This window comes from Pempheris klunzingeri, chromosome 7 (genome assembly GCF_042242105.1).
Source record: "Pempheris klunzingeri isolate RE-2024b chromosome 7, fPemKlu1.hap1, whole genome shotgun sequence".
Lineage (NCBI taxonomy): Eukaryota > Metazoa > Chordata > Actinopteri > Acropomatiformes > Pempheridae > Pempheris > Pempheris klunzingeri.
In genome coordinates this window covers 8,266,785-8,285,921 of record NC_092018.1, presented here as the reverse complement: position 1 = coordinate 8,285,921, position 19,137 = coordinate 8,266,785, and the positions used below count along the sequence as shown (strand labels likewise).

The following is a 19,137-nucleotide window of genomic DNA, read 5'->3' as shown; positions in this document are numbered from 1 at the left end:
TACTTTAGTGAGCTGTTGCTAAGCAGCTAATAATAGTCGTGTTTGCTGAGTAATTTTTGCCCTTCTGGAACCAATCAGATGCAAGAAAGTCCTGCAATCTGACAGCCCCAGAGGCGGGATCTCGAGCCTTTTTTTTTTTTATTTTCACCCCTCCTCCTTTCTGCCTCCAAATGGAGAGAGGTCTTTTTCTCCTCTTCTATTGAATCTCAGAGTTGGCCGTGACGCGCGGCCCAGGGGAAGACCACATAGATCTCACCAGAATGCAACGACCATCGAGGTTTCTTACCCGACGACTTGTGTATGGGAATCACTTTGCGCACCTCGCTTTTTGAGAGAAACTTACTTTTTTAAGAGACACGGTGAGTGCGGCGAAAGCGGTGGAGACCTCCGGATCACGAAATGTTGGGATGGAAGGCGCAGACTTTGACTCGCCGTCTCCTACAGGAGTATGAAGTCCTACTTCACGGGTGTGAGATCTCCGAGAGTGAAACTTTGTTGCCTTGGGATATCGCTACACGCTTTCGGGGAAATACTATAAAGTGGGAAACGGTAACCATCTCGCAGTCCCCGCAACATGGCCTCGGCTGCTAATGCGCCCTCCGAGCAGGAAAACAGAGACCCCGATCGGCCGAGGATAACGCGGAGGAACAGGGGGGACTATTCCCGCAACACACCGCTGGATTTGGAGTATTTGCAGCGGCCGAGTTACTGCGATGCGGGCTTTGCATTGGAGCAAATATCAGAGGTGCTTATTTCTCATCTTAACCTAGAAAGAGCTCTGTGGTCTTGATTTCATTGTATTCGCCGAGAAAAGTTTCTAAACTATGTCCAGTCGCTGCTAGGTAACGGGACGGGCTGGGCAGGGGGACGCAGGGGTAAGGCAAGGTTGTAGTAAGCCCACGGTTGTTTTGTTTTGTTTTGTTTAGTGCAACATTTCGACTCTTCCCACGCAGCCGGCTTCTGCTTTAGGACGTGAAACAAGTTGCATTCTCAAATACAGCCGCTCGATTGCTCTCCAATACAACATCTCAGCCCGTAAAGGTCTCAGACGAGGCAGAACATGCAGCTTTCAGTCACAGTCACAACACAACACAACCGCGGACTGTTTCACAACACGCGACTTGACGTTTCTCTGCTCGCGAGCCGTGTGAAAAGTTTCTTTGGTGGCCGAGAGGAAGGTTTGTGCATGACAGTATTTAAACTTGAGAGAGAGAGAGAGTCGCGTAAAGAGAAAGGGGGGAAAAATCCATGTGGCTGCCCTCTTCCGTTCACAAATATTGTGAGTCCCCCTGTGATGGCTCCTCCAGTCCGCATGCAGGCCGGAACACACGGGCTGCTGGACGGGGAGCGGAGTTGTGTGTGGTGGGATCTGTGGGTTCCCCCCCCACACACACGCACAGTTTTAGGGGATTTAATGCCACAGTTTGATATGTGTGGGGGCGTCGGTGTTAATGTGGGCCACTTCAATACAAAATGACTCCCACAATGTGTGACTTTTTGTAGAGATGGGAGCAAAGTCTGCACACTTTCAGGTGTGTTCCAGTCTATCCACAGGAGCTGTACTGTGCTATTCTACAGGAGTATTATGAATCCAAAGCAGGGTTATGAGACATTGTAGGCTGTTTCTTTGCATGAGGATATCTCTGTGTGAAAAAGAGACACAGGGGAGGCTTATTATCTAAAGGCCACCCACTGTATGATTGTGGCTTGACAGCTATATTCTTTTATTTACCTCCATCCTCTCCGGAGGTCCAGCTGCAAACCCATTTTGGAGCCACTCAAATCTGTGACACCTTAACGTCAGTCTTTCTGCATTAGCGGCTTCATAACTCATCACTGCAGCGGTGAAATGGCAGACACGGATCAGGCTGTGTGTGGGTGATCTGCAGAGGATGAAGATATCTTCCTTCTGCATGTATCCTGCTAAGGTTACAGTTTATACATGTTACTGATATGACAGAACCTGTGGCTTTCACTCTGGGGAGTCCTCAGTGGTTTGTAGGCAGTCGTCAGCAGATGTGTATATTTCAATCATCATAGGTTAGAAGAGCGAGGCAGTGAATGTGTTATTATTTTGACAAGCGCTCCCATTTCCCCGTAGAGTCTTCATCAAAGAGACATTTCCAGTCTTCTAGTTAATCTAGTCCTCTCAGGTGAGGTTCCCTCCGTCAAATTAGGGTCCGCAGTTGAAAAGATTTTGAGACTCTTCGGCACGAACACATTTGGGACCACCTGTGGTAGTCATCTCTTTGTCTGTATAATGTTAAACCTTTTCTCTTAACTCCCACAGATTTACCTGTCCAGGTAAGTGCAGTGTTTTGTGTTTCAATTGACAGTAACATCAGGACTCTTGTCTCATCATAGGGGAAGGCGACTGGGAGGAAAGCACCTCTATGGCTGAGAGCGAAGTTCCAGAGACTTTTATTTAGGCTGGGCTGTTACATACAAAAGAACTGCGGAAAGTTTTTGGTTGTGGGTCTCATGATTTTTGGAGCTTTTGCTGTGGGCTTAAGGGCAGCTAATTTGGAGACGGACGTGGAGAAACTCTGGGTGGAAGGTAAGACACTTTGACTTTTTATTGGGTGTTTTTGACAAGTTGTACAGTTTGTTTTCAGGTGTTTGTGTGTTTTAATGTAAGATGCTGGGACTATTTTTTATTTCAATGCTTTTATACAATTTCATATTGCATGTTTTGAAGAGCATGGGATGGTTTAGTTTGGAAGAAGGGAGGGTAGGTGGGTGCTAGTAAACAAGCCAGAGGTATTGTTTATTGTTTAGGCCCTGGCCAGCGGCCAAGTGAAACTTGTAAATAATTTAATTTTCCCTAACACACTTCCAGTTTCTCAAACTATGTTAGATGCACACACAAGATGTGCAAGCGGGCGACTGGAACTGCACACAGAAGTAAGGTTGTAATTAAGTTCATAAGCAGCTTTTGGGGTAGAGGAAATTTTTGTCAAAGCCGCCATTTTGTGAGAGTGTGTGAGTGTGTGTGAGTGTGTGTCTGCCTGCCCCCAGCAGTTGAATGCTCAGAGACTGTGTGTGGTCCAGTTTTGGACAGCTCTCAACTTTCCAAAAAGATTTGTCTCCGGCTGCAGGGAAAAAGCGGAGTGAGGACAGGAACTCGTGTTTGTGGAGTGGATAGGCCACTCACTTTTTTTTTTTTTTTCAGAGACAGCTCGTGAAGACTGAAATTTTTTAAGAAAAAAAGGAACTTTGCTTATGGGTGGTGCTTTGGGGGGTAAGGGGAAGGGGCTGTGCTTTTTTTTCCCTTTCCTTTGATCTGCATTCCTGCACTTATGGCTAGAGTCGGCTGTAGGAGTCCTGAATGGAGGAGCAGATTTTGCTGCTGAGAAATTGAATAAGTATTTTGGTCATAAAAAAAGAAAGAACATTGTGTTTACAAATCGCTGTTGTCACATTTGTGGGGCTGCCTTTTCTGTTTTCTCCCCTTTTAAACTACTATCCTCCCTCAAATAAACAATGTGTAGCTCATGGGATCAAACATTAAAGCAGACTGATCTCTGGACAGATCAAACACCCACCTCCTCCCTGGGTTGGCTGCTCTCTCCTTGCGTGCTCCTCCAGGGGTCTGACAGACAGCGTCTTCGTCTAATCTGTGGCGCAGGCGCAGTTGGCAGCAGTTTAGGCAGAGGGGAGCCTCTTTGGGACAGGACCCCTGATTGTATTCAGAGGAACACAGTGTTTTCACACGTCAAACCTCAGTCATGTGTACCTCATTGAGGGGCATCATATGAAACTGACTGTTATTCCAGACTCGGCACTGCAACTACTAAGTTGCAACTGATCAGCATTTAGTGCTGAAATTGATTAGTCAACACATGGATTGACAGAAAAGTAATTGCTGCTGACTAATTCAATCACTAATTGTCATTTCTCAAATAAAATAATCAAATATTTGCTGGGAACAGCCTCTGTGTTGTGATGGTTGTCAGCCATCCCTGTTTCATATCATTGTAAATGACAACACGACAACATACGAAATTGAAGGGCATCACTCTTTATTTACTCTTCCATGTCGCACTCACTCTGAAAGAAGTGTATTTAGCAGAGAGATCCAGTGTGCCGCAGATATTGCTTGAGTTTCTATGGATGCTCTGCTCACTTTTCAGCTATCAAAATACATTGTGACTGTCTTGAATTCAGCTGCTTTGCGCCATGAAGCAGCAAACTGCAAAACTTTTAGAGCCACATTTAAAACCACCCCGGGGAGAAATGTCTAATAGTCAAAAAATCTTGTTTGGGTGGATTTTTAGGGTATTATTTATTGAGAAATAAAAATGTCTTTTTGCAGCTCCTCGAATGTGATTTTCATCATAAATTCCCTTTTTGTGTTTGTCAGAACCATTAGTTCAGGCCCCGGTAAGTTGTGACTGGTATTTCTCATTATTCTTCGATGTTTTGTGGACTGAAACATTAAATTCAAAAAAAGTATCCACGAGCCCCATGGTGCTGATACTACTAGAGCTAACATCGAATTTATTGGCTCATACGATTAAATTGTTATACAGCCTTTGTTTCCTCATAGGCCTTTTAGTCTTTTGTCTTTAGCTGAAGTTACACCATAGAGTTCTTGCATTGTTAGAATAGGCTTTACGTTAAACCTGACAGACAGTTGAACCAAGTCTAATGACCTCTGGTAGACGTCTGCAACATGTTCTCACACTAACTCATACCGATGCACAGAGACCTGTTCACACACACACAGACACTGACAAAGAGACTGTGCTGCAGTGGTTTCCTAGGTCCCGGTACATGAGGGGTTCCAGATGTTGATAGGGAAAGATCTGTTTGTTTAGATTAGACTGCACAGCTGAGGGATAGATTAGTTCTGCCTGGACCATGGAACGCTGTGCTGGGCCGTGCTGGGGGACTGGCCCATCATCCAAGAGGAAAAAGAGGAGAGAGGAGGAGAGGACAGAGCGGCTGTTTATGTTTCATTTGGAACTGCCCTCCGCAGGCGACCCGTGGACGACCCCGCCTGGAAGCTGTGTGGCCTGTGGACGCACGCACACTTCCACACACACACAATACACCCCGCTCATATTAGAGCTCTCCGTTCCTTTACGGTTGCTTGGAGCTGCGTTTTTATGTTCGTGATCTGATATTGTGTCTGTCGTCACCTGCTTTCTGGTAGTCTGGAGGTCTACTGCAGACCTCCATTAGCTGCGTACCAGAGCTGGCCAGTGTGTTTATTCTACGCACCGTCACGTGCCGCAGCTTTTGCAGGGATCGTCTCCTCTCACACAGTGCTCACTCAGCACTGTTGATAAACACTCAGACACAGGAAGTTCTGTTTATTAGTCAAAGCGACAAAGACCAATTGGGAGTGAGAAGCATGGCCACTCAAAGAGGTGATGGTGTCAAACCTCTATGGGGGTTCGTGTTTAGCTAAACATTTAGGGAATGATAGTAATACTCTTTACAGTCCTGGTTTCTACCTAGACCGCATAAAGATGATAGTGGCATGTATTTAGGGCAGATTGCACCCACATTGCAGATAAATGCTGTGTTAATGTCCACTGTGGCGCTCAAAGGAAACTTCAAACAGGAAGTTGTAGTATTGTGGTCACCTATCTTGTCCTCTCCCCACACACAAATGAGGCTCGCCGCCGTCGTCTGTGTGCTTCTCTCAGCGTCGCGAAGGCAGACAGATTGGCCCGTGTTCGACTTCAGATACATCCTCAGTTTCAAATTGCAGATGATTCTAGATGATCTCGCGCTGATTAACTATAAGCCACATTCAGGGAGTAGAGACATGGAAGAGAGGAATAAGACCCCTTCAGAGTTCCTCCTGGCCACAAATGGAAAATGGAGCCATCTCTTGGCATCCTGGGTTAAGGCAAACATAGGCCAAATTGTAAAGAAAATAGCAGCACCGCCTGCCTCTAATTAAAACAGTATCGCGTAAACATTGGCCTTCCTGTGGACAGCCCCTCACTCTTTTGCTCTGTTTCTGTGCTGAGAGAGGACCTGGAGATGTGGCGAGGGTCAAGGGGCTGTGTTGATGAGGGAGAGAGGGTACAGGCAGGAGAAAAGTTTGAAATTTTGAAGCTCAAGCTCCAGGCTAGGGCTGATGTTGAAATTTAACAGATGAACTGGAGCTGTACTGTAACCTGGGCTGAGTTGTGGTTAGCCTGTAGCTTTAACATGGACTAAAGAAAGGATGGCACCTTTAGCATTCAGAAGATGTCTTTTGTTTTCCTTCAGCTACACAGAGATATGTGTGAGTGATTTAAGTTGAAATTGATTTTATAGTCCCCAAATTTATGGCCTGGATAGGGGTATAGGGCTATGTATTGTAGACTAAAGGCTTCAGACTAGGGGGAGGCTCGGGTCCCGGAGCGCTTTCTTAGGGGACATAAGTGTAGAGGGCAGGGGCCACTGGGGTAGACCCCTGGGACCCTGAGGTCATCTCGTAGGGGCCCCGCTATTTAAAACCTCACCTGATACTCACCCTGTGGCCTGGGTGCAGAGTGAAGACTCACAGCAGAGGGGAGGGGAGGGGAGGGGGGGCTCCTGCAGAAGTCACAGCTGTCACTAGACATTGTATGTGTTCTGTACATGTTCATATGTGTGCATATGTACACATTTGCGTGTACATATGCATGTACAGATGTTGTTGGGAGAGGATTCCTTGCTCTCTTGTATCAGTGTTTCTTTTTATGAATTTGAGTTTAACCTTTTGACATCTGTCCTCCAGCAGAGGGCAGTGAATCTGATGTAATTTTTGCTTTAGTCTCTGAATTACTATATTACATTTCAGACTCAAATAGATATCCAAATTCTCCATAAGTGTGAGTCACTGTTCCTGCTTTAATGACAGACTTCATGTTGAGAAGTAACATGATAAAGAGAAGGCACTAAGTAGCACACCCCCCACCCTTCCGAATTTCAAAGATTTATCGTCCCTCTGGCTTGAAACTGACTGTCTTCTTCCTGAGCTTATTCCTGATATCAATATGGTAACAGTTATCCTGATGTTAGGTTTTAAAATCCAGTCTGATAGGACCAAACAGTTTCTTCAACTCCTCCCTCCTTTGCATGTCTGTTTTGTATCTAATGTGATTAAGAGCTGAGTTGACAGAGCTGGTGGTTGTTTTGTTGTTTTGCTGGTAATGGCAGTGGAGAAGAAAGTAGTATAATGTTAACTGCATGCGGAAGAAGCCTTGACATCCTTTCTTGTGGACGAAGATGAGGAGGAGGAGGAGGAGTGCCCTGAATGTGGAGTCTCCACTGAGAGGATTGTGGTTTGCATGATTGAATTATCCAGTGTTTGATGTGTATGGGAGCACTGATACATGCATGGATGCACACACACACACACACATTCACATATGCAGCGAAGTTTTGGTTCTGTGAATGAGTAGGTGGCTGACCAGGGCTGGCATGGCAAGCTATTTCAGTGGGCCCCTTTTTGCTATTTTCTCTTCTTCATCTTCTCTTCTCTTCTCTTCATTTGTTTTCCTCATTTTCTGTCTTTTTCTTTCACTCAGTCCCTCAGGCTCTATCTCCAACCGCTTTCATTCAGCAGCCGCAAGCAATCAAACATGCAAAGGCTCCCACACCCAATATCTTTTCCTAGTTTGCACAGAATACACTTCATAGAGTCATCTATCTTTCTCTCTCCATCTACTTCACTTTCTCTCGCATAATTGTAGGCAGTCACACACAAGCACGCACACACACATGCACACTTTTTCCAAACTGCATTCAATTAAGTTTGTGTTTATCAGTTCACTACAAACAGGATTAAACCTCTATAGAAGGAATAACATTCCAGCATGTTGTGTTAAACTTTACGAGTTGATGAAAAGTGCAGGCTAGCTGGTGAGGGATTTAGTGTGGGGAAACATTGCGCCTCTGGTACTGTACACAGACTTACAGCGCTGTTTTCTCAAGGTAGCTCTCCCTCATTTGAAAGCAGTTTGGTGTATATTAGCCCTGCTTGGCGAAAGAAAATGCGAAATAACTTTTAAAATTTTGCTCATTAACCATGCTGTGCATGTGCGTGTATATTCTCTCAAGGCGAACGCACTCCCATTCACAAACGACATCCTGAGATGCCTCCAAGCTCTCTGTTTACATTTTGCATTCTTTCAGGCGCTCTTATTCAAAAACCAGAGCCCTGCGAATGACCGACCACAGGAGACTGTGGAGAGAATTACCCTCCCCCCTCTACCTCCTTCTCTCCCTCTCTCGCTCCTCTATCCCTCTCTTTTCCTCTGTGCCAGAAAGGTCTCTCTCTTTACCCCAGACCCCCCCCCCCCCCCCCCCCCCCCTCTCTCCACCACCACCACCACTCCCCCGTCCCTGGCTGGAGAGAGTGGCCTCAGAATGCCAGATGTATTACAGAGTGAGCCACGGCAATGTAAACACTCAGCCCTGCCATGAGAGCAGGGTGGTCTGGCCTCCCCTCCCTTCCCTCCCCTCCTAGCCCTCCCTCCCTCTTCCCCTTTCCTCTCTTCCCTCCCTCATAGCGCTGACTGCCAGAGAGAGAGACAGACAGAGAGGGAGAGACACAGAGAATAGTAGCAGTGGTGTGTTTGTCTTTTGGCTGCGGTGCCTACCGTATACCAGGAGAGAGACTGGGGTGCTGATTGATGCTTTTCAGACTGCAGCACAGAGAATTTTTCATGCAAACATACTATAAACATTTCCAAATTGTGTGTGTCGTTGGAATTTTTTAGCCCCTCTGGCACACATGGGTTACGTACGTAGCAGTATAGTTCATTGCAATTCCTACAGCACAACGTCATAGAAATCTGGCAGCAACAGCAATTACACAAGTACCACACACGCACACGCAAGGCATAAAGATACAGAGGTATAAAACATTTCCTCTCTCAGATGATTGAGAAGTCTGGGGCTCCAGACTGAGTCAGTATGCGTCAGAGTGAAATAGTGTCTTGTATTGAGACCGCCCGGCAAGTCTGACTGAAGCATTAGGGCACTGGGAACACTTGTGACCCAACACAACAGGCTGTTATGTTATTAGGTGCAACGCGGCCTGATTGGGTATCACTTTTTTCTCTCATTGTCTCCCCGGTTTTCAATTCAGATATTTGCATCTGATCAGGGCAGCTCACAGCTAATACAGAGGAGTAGTTTTATGCAAATCCCATCCTATATTTAGGCCAGATGCAGGACAATAAATTCACTACAGGAAAAAAAAGGTAACCATCAACACTAAATCAAAGCTCCCAAAACTTTATTACATGAAAAAAAAAACATGGGTGTCATGGGTAAAATGCCTAAAATGTTACATTTTTCAGTCCTAGATTGGAAGTTTTAGTACTGTCTGTTCATACCTTTTGCTTGCTTGCAATGACCGCGTGAGTGGATTGAGCTTTGCTATTGCGTAGTCAGATTCTTAGACATGTTTGCTGAATCTTTGGTCATTATTTTGATCAGGCATGATGATTTTGGATTCTCGGTCTGCAGTACATTTGTCCATCCACTATCGCAGGAACATCCAGACGGATTTTCATCAAATTTAGCACAAACGTTCAATTGGACTCAATTGGACTCAATTGGATTAGATTTTAGTGGTCAAAGGTCAAGCTTACTGTGGCCTCCAAAAAACACGCTTTTGTCCATAACTCAAGAATTCATACCCTATTTATGAATTACAAGATTTCAAACTATTGTCTAATAGGATAAAATAATGAAGTGATAACACTTTATATCCAAAAAGGTCATTGGTCAACTTCTCTGTGACATGATTATGTCCGCCAGCAACACTTTTCTGATCATTATTCAATGCCGGAGCTCATGAACAGAAGGAGAGATTGTGACCACATGTCACATTTGGTTGGATACTGAATTGATGACCCTAATCTTGCGTGCCCACCTTGAAACTGTGGTGATCCGATAGATCTTCTCTGCTGCTGGGTTGAAGAGGTGTAAAACTTCTCCATTTTAGAATTTCTTGCATCTTTGCAGCGAATTCCATATTTGAAGGATTGTCTACTGTCTTCTTTCAGAATCCGCTTTATTGGCCGAGCACATACAAGGAATTGCTCTCTGCTTTTTTTGTTTCCTTGAATGAACTTATTAACTAATAGACTTAAAAGCTTAACAAAGTCAAGTCAGATACATTTTGTTTGTATAGCCCTTTATCATAAATCAAAAAATTGCCTCAAAGGGCTTCACAATCTGTACAGCAAACATACTTTATCCTCAGACCCTCGAGTCAGATGAGAACCAATTCCTTCTACACTATAAATGTGAGCCTGGATAGACGTAGATGTAAACTGCACTTGACTGGTTGGTGGGGACATACAATTGCGAGGCTGTAATTCTTGTTACATTAACAATGGATCAAATGTCTCCATGCAATATAAAAGGGGATAGCTAGAAGTGACAATCCCACAGAAAGTAATCATCCAACTTTGTAGTTCCTCTCAGCTTTATGGAGCTCTTTATCCTCTTAATGCGCAATGTTTTGGTTCACTCTCACAGATCTCATCAGATCTGTTGTTTGGCTGCCGCAAGCACCAATTTCATTTTTTCATAAAACCCTCTGTACACTACGAGTGCAGCACCAAATAGCACACAAGCTAAGTCGACGAGTAGCTGGTGAACATAGTGCAGCATTAAGCAGCTAAAGAGCTAGATATTTCCCTCAGGAGTTGGTGGAGAGCAAAACAGAACTTAATGGAGAGTGAATATTGGACTTAATTCGACAGATTGCCAAACAAATAAGCAAGTGTTCACTAACACGTTCACAATATCGACTTTATAAGGTGACAGTTCTGTTTACAGCTTTTTGCTCTGCCCTCAAGTGGCCAAAAAACATTAAATGTAGGTGTTACACTGATGCATTGAGCAGTTCAGGATATTTTGTTAATGAAAAAAGTGTTTAAACATGTTTATATTTCCCAAACTAAGGTATCAAATAAAGTATTGTTTTATTACTAGCACTGAAGAACCCTAGTGGAACCAACATTGATAATTTTCTAATGATACCCAACCCCAGTGACCATAAGATTACAAGTGCAAAGGTAACCGTAGAACCCTAAAAACGAATGCAAGAATGAAGTAACCGGAAAATATCTACAGATTTGTTTCGTCTCTCTCTCTCTTTCTTCCATTCACACTCTCTCTGTCTCTGTGTCCTATATTCCACACTTAGGAATGTGTGATTTTTGGGATACCTGAAATCACTGGCCATCTTTCCAGGAAATGACAGAGAGATGGCTGGTTGAGATTGGCTGTTCAAGCTCATGTCACGTCTGTTATGGCTGGTCTGTCTGCCAGTCACAGGGCAGTAAATGCAGCATGGGGAACACAGGCACTGACAGGAGATTTAACATGATTTTTCCCCCTAACAGAGCTCTAGTTAATGAAGATTTTTGGTTTTTCTAATTCTTTTTATACTGTTACTTATAATAGTGTAATACCTCGGGGTACTTTAATGCTTAAACGGCAATATCATCAAATCTCCAATTAACACATCATTTGCCTGATGCTACAAACACAGATTTTCTGTCAGCGTTTTATTCCCCTACTACTCTTTCCACTGCTCTGTGAATCCATTGGCATTGAATAGGATTTTTTTTTTCGGGGTGGAGGTGGGGGTTTGGGAGGGGAGAGTGGGACCTGAATGAAGGCAGCAACGTGGAAGAATCTGCCCATTGAGGAGTGTGTGAATGTACACCTCGAGCCCAGGGGAAGCTGCATTGGGAGCCAGCCGACTGCTAAATACACCCATTTTAGGGGCTGCAGGGGCCGGACAGGTGATTAGCATAATCACGGGCGAGGGGAGCCATACATATGGTAATGCTGGAGTTGGGGGGTGAGAGTTGGTGATATGGGTGGGGGTTCCAAGAGGAACGGGTGGGGGGCAGGGGTTGGCAACTGGGGTGTCACATTTGTGTCAGGGGTCGGGGTGCTCGGGGGCGTCTAGCTTCATGAGGAGACACTCGGCTACAGCTGCACGTCAGAGCACCTCCACTCTCTCACCATTTCTCACCATTTCATTCTCTTTTCCGTCATCCCCTCACTTTTTTTCTCTTCTTTCATAGCGACCCACTCTCTACCTTGCTTGTTTTACCCTTCCCCTGTGTGGCAGCCCCCTCCTCTTTAAAAGCTGAAAGGAGAGAGGGAAAGAGAGAGTGAGAGGGAGAGAGCAAGAGAAGGAGGGGGGCTCACCATGGGTCAGATAGGGTCCCGGCTCTCAGTGAGGCCTTTCATCACATATTTGTGGCTGTGTGCACACCTGCATTTCAGAGCCCACGTTCAAAACTACTAGTACTGCTTTGTATACTGCTGCGTGTGCTACCGCTACAACTAGAACTGCTAGTACGCTCGCCACTGCTGCTACAACAGAGAGGGAGTGGAAGTCACCCTTAAACTCAGTTGAAAACAGTGGGTGCATTTTGATAAAGGGTCCCAGACGGATTGAAATTCATGCAACAAAATCTGTGACATAACTTCATATATTTGAGCAAAATTGCCTTCAGTAAAAACATCATTCAGCATTCAGTGAAACATCCTGCAAACACCTCTGCAAAATGTGGGAATGGCAATGGAGCAGTGACTTAATTTGATAGTAAGTTAAAGAGAGCATGAACACTGACAATACATGATTAAACTGTAAAAAAGCGAAATGGGAGGCTAGTTGTTGCCATGTTGTGTAAGGCTTTTGCATTTTTGATATGATTAGGAAGAAAAGAATAGAAGCTGAAGATGGCGAAGCCACACTTTTGCTCTTCCATTGACATTGTCCTGATTTCAGATAGACAAAAGTTACTCAAAGGTTAAGCAACATCAAGTCAACTTTGGAAACAATTCAGGTTGGTTGTTTCTTTCAGAAGTTGTTAATATTAGTTAGAAGCGATGCACGTATCTTATTTTCACAATATAATAAGTTCTCAATACTTTAAGTCTGGGTTCATGGCAGAAAATCTTTGACATTTACCCAGGGTTTTGAGCGGATCTATGAAGATGTCGCAGGGCTAATATGAAGCAGCAGATGTGTACTCTGCAGAAGAGGCCCAGAAACAAAGTTTAAGTGAGGGACAGACACAGAGTGACAGCAGATGGTAAAAGGCAGAAGCAGACGAACGGTGGAGAAAGACAACAGGTGGGTGATCAAAGCTCTGTCAGGTGATTGGCGGCAGCAGCTGAGAAGGAGACGAATAGGAAGGAGGAGAAAAGAAGAGCTGTTGACGTGAGGTGTGGGGACTGACTGTGGGAAACTCTACCTGAACAGACTGAGCAGTAGCAGGAACCAAGCAGCTAGGGTTTGTAATAACAACACAAAACCATCTATAGTATATCTTCAATACATTCGCCTTTCATTTGTAAAGTTCTTGAGTGACTTGAAAATCAGACCTAATATAAGCAGCTGTGTCTTAAGGTTTCCTAATTATTAGATTTTCTATATAAATGTACTGCATATGCTGATATCAGGTGGGGACTTGGTGTAGGAAACGATACCTGAAAGACTGACCACTCACAGGGATCAAGAGGGATCTAGCTGAAGCTTTTAAGTAACTTGAAAATCAGTCTTTGCATAAGCAGTGTTTGATTTTCCATATGTATTCCTATATTAACAATTGCCATGTGACATCTCATGCAACAAGTGTCACTTCCTGTATAAGGCCTGTTTCTTATCCATTCCTGTCATTTACATTTGACAAATGTCTTGTCTCTAAGGTAGGATAAGTGGGTCTCACGTGCAAAACAAACATCTGCATGAAAGTCACATGCATTTTCGTATACTGACTTGACAAGTAGCTTCCTTTTTGTAGCCTTTGGCTGTTTTTGCAGTTTTTGAGAATGTTTTTTCAGATCACATCCGTATGTAGGTGTTCTGTAGAGAACTGTGTAGTCCTCGTCATTCCTCTGGCGGTATAGGGGGCTCAGGGTACGGGAGGTCGCTGTAGACTTGGTGGCAGTGAGATGACCTGGTTTTGGGAGGCTTCCTCCTCACCACAGGGGGTCCCTGCTGAGAGGGGGCCTAATCCAGCTAATCCTTTCTCTACACACACACACACACACACACACACACACAAGCGCACACACAAAGATGTGTTTAGCCACATGCACCTACATACAGTATATTCACGTATGCATGCACACAAACAGATAATCCCTTTTGTATCTCATGGCAAGCTCAGATATTTCAGACCTCTGCTAGTGGTGGTGAAAGGGACCTCAGACTGGTTCTAGATCTGCTGAAAGGAGGTTAAACACTATTACTTTATGTTCAGGTGGAGATGCAGTGGCATTCGTGCTTCTGTTTGTGGGAGGTGCGATGTTTGCATGTACAGTGTGAGCAAGGTGTGAATGTGTGTATTTCAATACCAACCTTACACTCAAGAGTTGTTTGCCACCAGTGGTGCGTGTTTTCCTTGAAAGTGTGGGATGCTTCCGTTGTCAGGCGTGAGATGTGCAGGGGGGGTGGGGCTATGGTGTTGTCAGTTGCATGGAAAAGAGAGAAAGTTGGCGAGGGGAAAGGGGGGTGGGCTGGCTTTGACAGAGGGGCCGGGCTGATTGCCACCATGATCTGGCCAATCACAAACTAGAGCTGAATAGAGCAAAGACAGAGAAAATGAGAGTATGAAGAGGAGGGGGAGTTCAGAACTGAAAGGAGGGAGGGGGTGATGTCAGTTCCTTAGAAACCTACTTTCTCTCACTTCGTCCCCACCGCCCCCCGTTCCCCTACTTTAAGAATGGCGGGGACCAGGGGTTAATGTTATGCAACACACTGAATACCCTCACTGAACGCTCCAATACAGTGACACACATTGGCCTGCCTCTCTTCTTTTCTCTTCTCTTCTCTTCTGCTTGGTTTAGTGCCAAGGTTTTAAATCATTCAACAAGCATTGCAGCACACATATGTACGGATATAACGCACAGACACCGATGGCAGTACATGTCAACTTCTCATAGGTGTGTGAACCGAGAGATGGCTGCTAGAGGGCAGTGTGACATGATGATTGGTCAAACGCTTCATTTGAACCATTTTTTAGCAATGAACCTGCAGACTGTCTTGATAAACTGACAAATTATTTGGTAAATAAAATGATAATAATGATGAATGCCCATCACAAGTTACCAAAGTTCAAGCTGACGTATTCAAATTACTTGTCGTCCAAAATTTTGATTGATGAAAATTGACGATCCAAAGTTGATTATAACGGAAGAAAATCAGGAAAAGTTCCCCTTTGAGAAAATGTATTTGGTGAAATTTTGGAATATGTTTTTACAGAATAAAATTATCCAATTACCTTAAATTGTTCCTGATTACTTTTCTGTTGATTGATTTGCCAATTAATAGACCAGGCGTTCCAGCAGTAAACCAATTTGGCAATTGATGACAAAAGTTTGAAAATGTAATTAATGATATTTGATCTAATTTAAGTCATTTATTATGTAAAAATGTCAAACATTTGTTCATTACAACTCCCCACATTAGGTAGTTGTCTCAGTAACCTAAAGAACAAACAACAATCAAAGTCAATTTGTTATGAGAGAAGACAGCGATGTGGAAAGGATCGAATAAGGAAAGAGAGGAAGTGAATGAGAGATGGAGCTGGTATGGGAAGCATTTGAGAGTCAGTGACACTTTGTTTTAGGTCACAGCAGCTGAGCCTGGAGCGGGACACCTCCAAGATATCAACACATGCTGGGGTCAACCAGTTTTCTTAGGAGAAAGAATATGGGAATATGTGTCATTGAAGAAACACAGCTGTGTGTACGCACACATTCACATGCACATGCTCGCACGTACACCAGTGCGCTCACATACACTCACACACATTTTCTTGGTCCAGCTGGGGTGTTAATTTCACCCCGAGGCTGTGTGAGTGTTGACCCCAAAACGCTGTAACCTCGTGAAGTGTGGAATTCTCTAAGCCTGAGGCCGTGATGTGCTGTTTCCTGTAGAGAGAGTACATTCCTTTGACTTGTCCCATTCCTGGCTGCTTGCTGTAAACTCAAGGTCTTTGGGTGGCAGTCCACAACTTGGAATGTGTTCAAAACAGACAGTGAGTTCTTTCTGAGTTCGTCCCTCTCGTATTTTTTTTATTATACTTTTCCTCATGTCCTTGCACATGTAGAAACTGAAAATGGTTGCCTCTTTCTCCGTATCCCATTTTCCCTTTGGCTAGCTTTGCGTTTGAGCGTTGAGTGTACCAGACATGTCGACTTGTTAGTGCACTGTCAGTGTGTGTAGGGTCTAAATCAGTTCCATGCGTGCTCTTTTGAAGCGAGGGCCGGTGTAACGTAGCTGTGTAGCTGGCCTAGCAGTGGAAAGCATGTCGCTCCGGTTAGCCTGCGCCTGCTATTAATGATGAGTATTATAAACATGCCTTCAGACAGGATCAGATGGGAATGCTGTTTGGGTCCAGAAAAAAAGAAATCAAGTGTGTTTTCCTAATGCCCCAAGACATGCCCCCCCCCTCTCCCTGTTCCATTGGTCTGACTGGGTGGTCCAGCTCAGCAGAACAGGCATGCTTATGCTCAACTTTAATGCCATTACAATGGGCTGAAAATATTCAATCTATGCCTGCTGTTGCATGAATCGAGCGGAATTGTTAAATTGGATTAAGGCATAATAAAATGTTACAGACTTTTCACACAGTCGACTCTCTCACTGGGCATTTTTCGTGTGTGTGTGTGTGTGTGTTTGTGTGTGAGCAAGTGAAAGAAGATGCCTATAAATTGCCCGAGCTTTCACTGAGCGTTCAGTCACCGATGATGGAAGGGTCCCCTGCTCGTAAATCAGACACAGATACACTGAACTGAAGGATGCACATGCATGCACACACATATCTCAGGCTGAATAGAGTATGAAAGGTCCAAAAAATATGTATTTTTATATGGCTTTGAAATTTATGGGCCACATTTTTGTTATTCATTTGTTACATCTTGCATCTGACTGAAACATTTGAGATTTTAGCCAAGGTTGCATGACTGTAGTTGCCTGCATTTGTCCGTGTATGTGTGTGTGTGTGTGTGTCTTTGCCAGACTTGCCTTGGCTGTACTGGGGTGGAGCAGGGCAGCTAAAGGGCCTGAAAGGCTGCTTTTGTAGCTCGGGCTAGTTGAGAGCTGAGAGCGCACGCACAGGGCTTAGTCCCACCACGATACTGGGAGCAAAGCCTGGAATAGAGTCTCCCTCTCTTTATCAAACACACACACATACTGTCACACACATATGCAGTCAACGTGGTCTGGCGCTGCTGACTTGTTAGCAAATTTGAGTGGAAGCATTGAGCTGTTTTGTGAAATGTGGATTTGTTGGAGTGATGTTACTCCTCTGGATTCAAAGGAGTTAGAATGTTTGGCATTGTAGTGGTACAAGCTCACTGTAAGCAAAGTGCTTTTGTTTAAGATACAAGTGTGATAATGTCGTGTCCAGGCTGTGATGTCTTTCAGTTTGCTTTGCACAGAGGATCACTGCTTGAGCCACAGATGTTTTAGCACATGATGCTTCTCGTGCGTGCGTGTGTGTGTGTGTGTGCGTGTGAGTAACAGTAACTGTGTTCAGGCTGTCTCACCTTCTATCAATATTGGAAAGATATTTGTACCTAGAATAAACTGTGTTTAGCACTCGTTATTTACCATTTTGTAGTTAAAAAATAATTAGATTCAAATTTCACATTAGAAAGATTAAGATCTGTATTTGTTGTATGGATTTTCTGGTGTCGCGAAGACACCTATACTCCTGCATTAAAGTTGTCTTTAACACAATGAAGACATATTTCCATCATGGCTGTTGATGTATTCTTTTTAATTGTATGTAGGTGTATTATTATCATTATGATTATTGTTATTATTAATTATGCAAATAATTAATTATTGGCATATGTGTGCTACTACTACTACTACTAATAATAATAATAATACATGTATTTTTTAATGTATTTTCTTAACTGTTGGAAGAGTAATTTGTTTACTGCAAACTGTGTCAGTTAAAATCAGGTTACACCTAACAAAGAAAAAAAAAAAAGCAGAAGGTTTGAATATGGAAGGTAAAACACATGCTCTCTTCTTTGTCCAGTCGGTGGGCGTGTGAACCAGGAACTGAAGTACACGCGACAGAAGATAGGCGAGGAGGCCATGTTTAACCCTCAGTTAATGATCCAGACGCCGCGGGAGGAGGGAGCCAATGTTCTTACAGTGGAGGCTCTCCTGCAGCACCTGGAGTCAGCTATCCGAGCCAGCAGAGTTCATGTTTACCTTTATAACAGGTAACCAACTATTTCATGTCTACCTGCGTTCTAGTACTGCCTTTTGTCTGTCAGTGTTTAAGCATCATATTCATATATATGTATATATAATGCAGGTTTACTTGCCCAAAATAATATATCACAATTATTTATCTCTGTCCACATATGCAGTATATACAAACTGTATATGCAGCATACCTCTGTTTCATATATTCAGCCATGTTTTGGTGCTTCATAATGGTGAAAGATTTCTCATCATTTATTATCATCATTTAATCTAGCCTGAGGGACTCATGGTGTTAAATGGCCAACAAAAACTGAACAGAAACTCTTTTGTTCTCCCTTTCAGACAATGGAAATTAGAAAATTTATGCTACAAATCAGGCGAACTAGTCACAGAAACTCATTTTATGGATCAGGTAAGACGCAAATGATTCATTATAACCATGTATTCATTCATTTAATCTCTATAACATATTGAAACATTACCATGACAACCTCTATCTATCTTGTCTCTGATTCTTTCCTCTGTATGTGCTCCCTGTTGTCAATGTGTGTCAATCCTGCTGTGTGTGGCCATATGTTGTCCAATTAGATCATTGAAAAGCTACATCCCTGCCTCATCATCACCCCTTTGGACTGTTTCTGGGAGGGAGCCAAGCTCCAGTCTGGAATGGTCTATCTCCCGTAAGTACACAAAACTCCTTTTTTACTTTTCCTTTTTTTTAGCATATCATTAGATTGACAAATCTTTTTCAAGCATGCGGTCAAATGATCAAATGCTATTTTAAAAAAATCCTAATTGGGCACACATTGGGCTGTCCTCACTCTGAGGCCAGTTGGCAAAACTGATAAAAATTAGGTTTGGAGACTCTAAGACCTTGAACGCTGAGTTCACGATTGCTTGTTATGGAATTGGTTTATAGGGTA

At 43.8% G+C, this 19,137-nt stretch overlaps 1 protein-coding gene across 1 annotated transcript in view; it reads left to right on the top strand.

Moving 5' to 3' along the window:
* The first annotated feature begins 225 nt into the window (after window positions 1-225).
* ptch1 (patched 1) overlaps window positions 226-19,137 on the top strand; it is a 51,344-nt gene continuing 32,432 nt past the window's right edge. Inside the window, exons 1-5 of the mRNA XM_070834170.1 lie at window positions 226-745; window positions 2,365-2,557; window positions 18,039-18,228; window positions 18,557-18,626; window positions 18,803-18,894. Of these exons, the coding sequence (XP_070690271.1) occupies window positions 575-745; window positions 2,365-2,557; window positions 18,039-18,228; window positions 18,557-18,626; window positions 18,803-18,894 (716 nt within the window). The 5' untranslated portion in view covers window positions 226-574. The remainder of the gene's footprint in view (window positions 746-2,364; window positions 2,558-18,038; window positions 18,229-18,556; window positions 18,627-18,802; window positions 18,895-19,137) is intronic.